This window comes from Taeniopygia guttata, chromosome 9 (genome assembly GCF_048771995.1).
Source record: "Taeniopygia guttata chromosome 9, bTaeGut7.mat, whole genome shotgun sequence".
In the NCBI taxonomy this organism is placed as follows: domain Eukaryota; kingdom Metazoa; phylum Chordata; class Aves; order Passeriformes; family Estrildidae; genus Taeniopygia; species Taeniopygia guttata.
Window position 1 is genome coordinate 17,478,784 of NC_133034.1, and position 7,786 is coordinate 17,486,569.

General features: G+C 47.0%; 1 protein-coding gene across 3 annotated transcripts in view; it reads right to left on the bottom strand.

Annotated features, from left to right (window-relative positions):
* The window catches only part of ABCC5 (ATP binding cassette subfamily C member 5), a 43,765-nt gene extending 37,957 nt beyond the window's left edge, over positions 1 to 5,808 (bottom strand). The window contains exons 1-2 of one of the 3 annotated variants that reach the window (XM_072933517.1): positions 5,619 to 5,808; positions 4,259 to 4,433 (exon numbers count right to left, since the gene is read on the bottom strand). In XM_072933517.1, the coding sequence (XP_072789618.1) occupies positions 4,259 to 4,387 (129 nt within the window). In that variant the 5' untranslated portion in view covers positions 4,388 to 4,433; positions 5,619 to 5,808. Of the gene's footprint in view, positions 1 to 4,258; positions 4,434 to 5,618 lie in introns of those variants that run through there. The other 2 variants (XM_072933516.1, XM_072933518.1) reach the window with 2 other exon arrangements.
* Positions 5,809 to 7,786: the final 1,978 nt, after the last annotated feature.

Sequence of the window (7,786 nt, forward strand, 5' to 3'; positions counted from 1 at the left end):
ACACATTTCCTGCATGTTTGAAGTGATCTCTATAGTTCCCCTGGCTGGTGCCTTGAAATGCAGCAATTTGCACTTGAGATTCACCACAGACGCAGTCATTATCCTTCAGCAGCAAGAACTTAATCCTGAAATAGCACATTCCAGCCAGAACCAACTACAGCTTGGAGTACAATTTGTAAATAAGTGCTGTAGTATCGTTAACATGGGAAGTCAAATTCCAAGAATTGAGTTCTCATAAGCTCTGCATACTGTAGGAGCAGCTTGTTCTCATATCCTCCTCTCGTGTAATTGTAATGGGGTAGGGAAGCAAAATTCATTGCCTGCTATTCCATCAAATAAACACAAAATCTACATTTGAGACAAACCAATTCCAAAAGCATTTCAAAAATCATTTATTTCTCTTCATCTGTCATTTTAAAGCATATTTCATAGACAGTGGAGTCTGTCCTCCCCAAGATACACTGCTTCCATAAGAAAAACTACAAACAATTACTTCAGCTGCAAGTTGAAGGGCACAGGCACATTCTGAGAACAAAAAGTCCTAAAGGTGTAAGTACAAATCAACATTTCAAAACATCCCTTAATTATTACTCATTGGTCGTGTAACAGCTTTTACAAATGAAGACCACTCACTGTAGTGCTAGGCAGCAAGTGTACCTACAAGTTCTCCAGCAGAGGCATGTCCCCACACACAATAAGCCCAATTAGTACGGTACTATGCAGAGAGAACATGTAGTTAAGACTCTGTTCTGTAAGCCACATTAAGGTCTCCAAAGACTTAAAAATCAATTGTTATTAGAACACACTGCAGACACTTATTCATGAGGTGAATATATGTATTCACAAGCTGAATAAATTATTTCTTGAATTTTAGTCCCAAAGTGCCTATTTCAAAGGTCCATATTTCTATAGTAACATTCCCATTAAGTACCAGGAAATGTTGGATTAGACCTACTTATACTGCAGAATTATTTCAATTATGATTCCAGGAAGCCTATTTGAAAAACTCCTGTCTTTCAGAGATGTGATCTTTCAAGCTGTGACCAAGAAGCATTTAAGCTTCCAAGGAAAGAATTGCAAGTTCTTTTTCACTATTGTTATGAACACACTTGTGGTAGTTTGAAACAGCATCCTTTCAGCAGGATATAAACACAAGAATGAAGGTTTCAGGACAGAAAATGGAAAGCTGAATATAACCTTTATGCAATGCAAAGAAGAGACATACAAAAAAGCTCTGGGACTTTGGCTCAATAGTAAAACAGGTCTTTCACCTACAAAGATCATGATCAGAAAATCAACTAGGCTTGTCTGCTTCAAGCTCAGAAGGATGCAGAAAATGCAGCATATAGGCAACAAAAAACCCCAATGAGTCATTATTGATCAGCCTAATGTTCTTGTAGCCCTGCCAGCAGCAGTCATCACCAGTTGCCATGAACCAGTGGCCCTTGACTACCATCCCCAGAGCATAAAGGATTCTACCTCACCTTATAAGGTGCACCATGTTAGCAAGAAGTCTACCTCATGCAGTGAAAGTCTCCTGCAAAACAGCCTTAAACTTGCATTCCACAAAGATCTGAAGTTAGTGATAAAATAACAGCCTACATCTGCTTGCAGCTTGTTCCTGGCAATACAGATCATGCTTACAGCTTAGTCATTTTCTGGTCAATCTAATTCAAATCCTGGGCCAGATTTTCGAGTCACAACATCTCTATTGATGGTACACTGGACTCTGTTGTCCAAGTGACAGAGTTCCACTACAGCTTATCCTTCTATCTGAACTGCTGTGGTCCTACACCCTTTCTCATCACATCAGCCCTCTGTTGTGTTCTGTCACCAGCTGTGCCAAGTCAATTTAGGCATCTAACCCAATTCACTTCCCATAAAAGACAGAGTAGCAAAGGACAGTTCCTTCTTCTCCCTTGAAATACCATTTTCTTCACAGCTTCTACCATTTTCTTACATGCAGAGGGAAAGTGCTTAACCAAACAGACAAAGCTCAGCTTTACGAAACAGAAGTCTTTGCTCTTCCCTAAGCCAAGTACATTGCTGAAACCAGAGCTTGTTTCAACTAGAAAGGGAAAAACTTGGTACACAAACATGAATGTCTAACTTAGATAAGGTGTTATGAATACCATTCCTTTTACTTAACCTTAGTATTCTGCAAGCAAGCAGGATTTAATCTCACTGACATGTAGCAACAAATTCAGAGCTGCTTGTGTCTGTGGATTATATACACCCAGGCTGCAAGGCTAGCCAAACAAAAATGGTACCAATATCTGAGTTAGCAATTAGCACAGCCTTGGCATACTGAACAAGATAACTACCAAGTGGGCATCCTATCGGAACCAGAAGACTCCATTAGCAAAACAAGTTCACTCTTCTACTCAAAGAGAACAAACAAGATAAAGTTCAATGTATGAAATTGGGTAAGCCCTTCTCTTACATCAGTAACCACAAGTTCACAGAATGCCCGTTTTGTAATCAATTAGCTGTGTGTACTACCCTGCAGTCATAGGCAGCATATCAAATGGTAGGGGTAGAAGGGTAAAAAAGACCAGCAACAGAGTTAAGCTGACCTGAAGCTGCCTCAGAGTTAGAGACTTTCATGCCAGGCTGTACAGACATGCAGGATTTGGCTTACTTTCAGTCTCCACAAAAGAAAAAAGAAGTAAAGAAAAAAAAAAAAGTACCCACAAATATGCTGGTTTCATGATTTCATTTAATTAAAAATTTACAGGTAAGATAAGGATTGCTTCCTTTAAAAGTTAAACCCTGATTAGGTGATGCAGAACAAAAGAGAGATAACATGCAATGATTATTGCTGAACTCCACCGGCACTGGTCAGGAAACAGAGCTGCCCACCAATGGCATCACTGTTGTCAGCAGTAATCTGACCGAGCAGACTTGCTACTGCACAGGGCAGGGTGGGTGGCAAGCCCGTGACATCAACATCATAAAAGCCGTTAAAAATCCGCACCGTGACTCGGAGCGCTCTGGGTTCTGCACCAGTGCCTGCTCTAATGCAATCAGACACCACCTTGCTGGAACACCGTCAGCAGCACTGTGCTGAGTCATGGAGCCTGTGGGGACACTGGAGCTGCAGGGCCTGCACTCAGCTGCTGCAGAGCTGAGCTCTCCTATCCCAAAACTCAGCAGTGCAGCACTGGGAAACCCTCAACCCACTGAAACGGGGGAAGGAAACAGAGTATCTCAGCATCTACTATAACACAGCCAAGATTAAGCCTTTTTAGAGGTCTTTACAATTCCTTCATACAAATACAGCCAGCTCCCTTATTTCCAACCCTCTCACAGGCCATCTATGTGGAATGACCAGCAGCACATCACTGCAAAAATCAGACAGAAGCACTATTAACTTTGTCTTCAGAAAAAAATCTAGTGTTTATACATATGTATATCAGTCCTTGGAGTATTTCAGAAAAGGTCAAGAACAGGATATGCAAGAAAATATTAGCTGCTCTGAATGCTAGCACTAGAATATCTTTAACCTTCTTCAGCTGGCAAGGGTTATTAGTTTCTGACCATATCTTTCACCAGCATGGGTGTTTCCATTTCTCTGAGCCTTTTTTCCTTAAGGTACTTGGTAGCATATGCACTCTTCCCAGCAAAAACAAGCTCTAAAAATTAGAAGCTCTGAACAATGACAGGCTAGCTCTAAGCCAGTGGTTATTTCAAGACCCAGCTCTCAAAATAAACTAGAATTATGATGATACCTCACCATGTTAAATAAACAGATGTTCAAGAAAGTGTTCAATAATAATTGCTTTCATCTGAGGGGAAAAGTAAAGTCATGCTACTAGAGCAAGCTAGACATCTGTTTTAGAAAATTAACCCTTGAAACAACCATGGCATGATTAAGAGTTTTTTCAGCTGCCAACACTGAATGGTGCACAATTTGTGCTGAGGGCTCCACTGTTCTTGCTTGGTTGTAATGATTCTCTAATACACAAAGGTTTAAAAAATTTCCTTGATTCACATCAATAGCTGAATACTGGAAAAAGCTTTGTTCAAATATTACTGAAAAGCCACATCTAAAAGTGAAAAATGCTTAATAGGTGCTGAGACCTGTTACCAAAATAGCTACAGCACCCCTTGGAACGACCTCTTCCACACAATAGGCAATACTCATTATTGACCTTCAATGCAGCAAATCTATATACAGCTGGCACAGCAAAAAGGCTGCTGCATGCAATTTAATAAGCATAAAGACTGAAAAATAAGCAATGAAAAAGAAACTGACCTTAAGTTTAGAATGCTGAAAATTAGACTCTTCCTGCTCTTCATGCTGCACCGAGTCAGCTCTCTCCCTCACACTTCTATACCCAGGACTGGGTATAATGTACTCTTTTCCTATGTCGATGTCTTTCATCTTCTGTAAACGCCAGGGTTTACACGTGGATTTTCACCTCAAGTATCTGAAAAATAATTAAATTCCCCTTCATTATGTGACATGCCCAATACACCAGTTACTTTTAGTCACCTGTTTTTAAAGTTAATTTTCAAAATCAATAAGCAATTGTAAATGAGTTCTATTACAACAGGGCTGTAAATAACATGGCCTTCGAAGTTCACATAAGACTAACTTCACATGAACTAGTTTAAACATACCCTGAGGTAACCAATGAGTACAATGATCCTCAGTGCACTAGAGTGCTGTCATAGTTCCTCCCTTAGATCTCTGAAATACAATTATGCAATCTGACAGATTGAAGTAATAGCTACAGCATTTAGCCAAAACCCTGAGAAACTTGATTAGGAAGACCAAATCCCCAAAATATTTTGTAAAGAGTCTGAAATTGCATATATCCAATAATTTATCGGCACAAAGTTTTGCAAGACCAACCTCTCTGGAGAGATCACTTGATAAAATTAGTCAGTTGAAACACTCTGGAGAAAACTATGTCCCTTCTCTATAGCACTGCTCACTTACTCCATAGGCTTGAGCTATAATTAAGTGCAGATATGCACAGGAATGAGTCACACCTTCACTGCTGTAGGTTTCCACTCAGTCTATCAAACTGCACTGAAAGGTGAGAAGGAGAACCAGAGTCTGGAAGACAAAATTCACTTCTCTCTGTGAGACTGTTTTTTATAACTCAGTTCTATCGCATTCTGCCACCCGCCTGCAACTAAGGCGATGGTAGAAGCCTGGCTGCGCTACGCTGGTCAGACTGCACCAGCAGCTCTGCCGGGGTGCGCGGGGCTGCCACGGCTCCGCCGCTGCAGCATCGCTGCCGAGCGCACCGCGGGGCTGTGGATGCTGCGCCCGCGGGCTCCGCGTCCCTCCCGCGGCGGGATGCGGGACAGCCCCCTCGGCCGGACACCCTCAGCAGCCCGGGCGAGCATCCCCTCCGCTCCTCCCCGGCCTCTCCGTGTCTCTGCCGCACTGCCGCAAACACGGGAGCCGCCCCGCCCAGGGACAGGTGCCCCGGCTGCAGCCGAGGCGGGACGGAGCGCGGCGGGAGAGAGCACCGCGCAGCCCCTTCACCGGGGACGAGGCGAGGGGGCTGCTCGGCCAGGCTCCTGACAGGAGAGGGGACAGCAAAGCCGCCTCCTCACCACACCAAAGTCTACCCGTCCCCGGTACCAGCCGCACTCACCTCCGCCCGCCGACAGCCCCGCCGCAGCTTCTCCGCTCCGCGGCCGCGAACCCAAACAACGCCGCTTATAGCGGTTCCGGCGTCGCCACTGCGCCTGCGGACGGGCGCTGCGGCGGCCGCTCCTTCCTGGTGCCCCACGGGAGATGTAGTCCGCTCCTCAGACTGAGCGCTCACTGAGTGCTGACAGTGAACTACATTTCCCTCAAGGCCCCGCGCGGGCCAGCTCCGTTTGGCCGCGCCCCCGTCCCGCCGCGCCCCGCCCAGCCCCGTCCCGCCGCCGCTGCCGCAGCGTGGGGGGTCTGGAACGTTCGCCGCCCGCCGGGGCGGCCCCGCGGCGGGGCGGGCGGGCCGCGGCACCGCGCCTCTCTGCTCGGGAGGGCGGCAGCGCAGTGTAATGCAACGCAGTGCAGTGCAGTGCAACGCAGTACCGTGCTGAGCCGTGCCGTACCGGGCGGTACAATGCAGTGCGGGAAGGACGGGTCCTTCCACTGAGCCAGTGCCGGTGGGAAGAATTGGGATCCGCTCTGTTCGGACAGCGCACGCAGAGCCGAAGGGCTGGCTCGGTGCTGGAGAGGGCGAGGGGTGTCTCGGTTCCCTCCCGGCAGCGGGGGCTGCCGCAGGGCTCTGCCCGGTTTGCGGAGGCGGAGCGGCCGCCGGTGTGGCGGACGGAGCCGGCAGCCGCGGCCCCGGTGTCCGCCCCTCCCGGCCAGCCCGCGGCCCGCAGCAGCCTGTCACTCGCTGCCGGTTATCTGCAGCCCCTCGGCCGGGGAAAGTGCGACATGCCCTTATCTGGGGCTTAACCTTGGCGGGGGCCGCGGTCAGTACCGGCTCCTGTTGCCCCGGCAGCCTCTGCCGCAGGCCTGCGACGCGCTTCCCGAGGAGCCGGGCCTGATTCCCTTGCCAAGCCCCAGCTGTGCCCTTCCAGCTCCCTCAGACCACCTGAAGGGACGCGGCTTTCACAGCCAAGCTTTGCCGGCTGAAAGGGATGGAAGCTGCGGCTGTGTGTCCCCGTGTGGTGGTGGCTGAGGGCCAGCAATCCTGCTTCCCCAAAAGAGTGACACAGGGTGTCCAGCCCCCGCCTCAGGGGAGTCAGTGAAGGAGATGGACACAGCTGCGTTTCCTCTCACAAAGGGCTGTAAATATCCTTAACAAACCCTGAGCTGTAGCTTCTCTCCTGCTGCGTTTAAATACCCTGTCCTCAGCTGACATCCTCCTTCCACCAGCCAGATTTGGCTGATGTCTCATTTAAGTGGTTTATGTAACGAGTGCCTGTTTGCACCGTAGTCCTTGCTCTCCTGTCAGGAATCTTTGTGAGAGTCAGTTTGATAGAAATGCTGAAATGAACTCAGGTAAACAAGGGAGATGAGAACCTGGGAAAAAAAGTGTACCAGAATATTCCCTCCAAGCCCACAAGCCAGAGGTAAAGGTAAAAAGTGTCACCATGCAAGTAACAGAATCCCTGTAGAGCTCCCTGACACACATGGTCACACATCCTGCAGATCTCTGACTCTATTTCTGGAAAAAAATGAGTATCAGCTCTATTGCAGGTGCTTTTAGTATTTTGGTACAGGGGAACTGACAGGCAGACATACCTTGCCCAGATACAGGAGCTAAAAACAAACATAACTGCTGTATTTTTCTGTCACCTCTTCCCCAGACAGGGGAATCATGCACAATCACAATCATGCAGTTTCAGACTCGACTGGCATTTTGTTGGGGAAGACACTCAAGGTGCATTTCATGTTTTATAAATGCTATGTCCCAGTAAAATGTGGATTTTAGGACAGAAGCCAGGAGGCAATTTACAGTAAATCCCTGAACAATCATTAAACTGACCTTTGTTTGCACCAAACACTCTATGTAGAGTGCTTTTTTTTTTTTACCCATTACTCTAAGGGGTAAGTAGATGCCCAGATACTGAGCTGTGTAGTTAAACAGCATAAACAGAAAGGACAAAGAATGAATAATGGAGAAAATTAAACTGTGTTAAAGCTTCAAGGTGAATCACTGGTATTTTTGGGTGTTGACCTGAAATTACTCTGTGAGCATGTCTTTGGGCCCTAGGCTGTGGAGGCAAACAGAGCTGCTTTTTGGAGGTGGCTGGCTGTTTTTTGAGCTCCTGACATGTTGAAGCCCAAAGGCTCTGCATCACATGCCCAGAAAGGAAG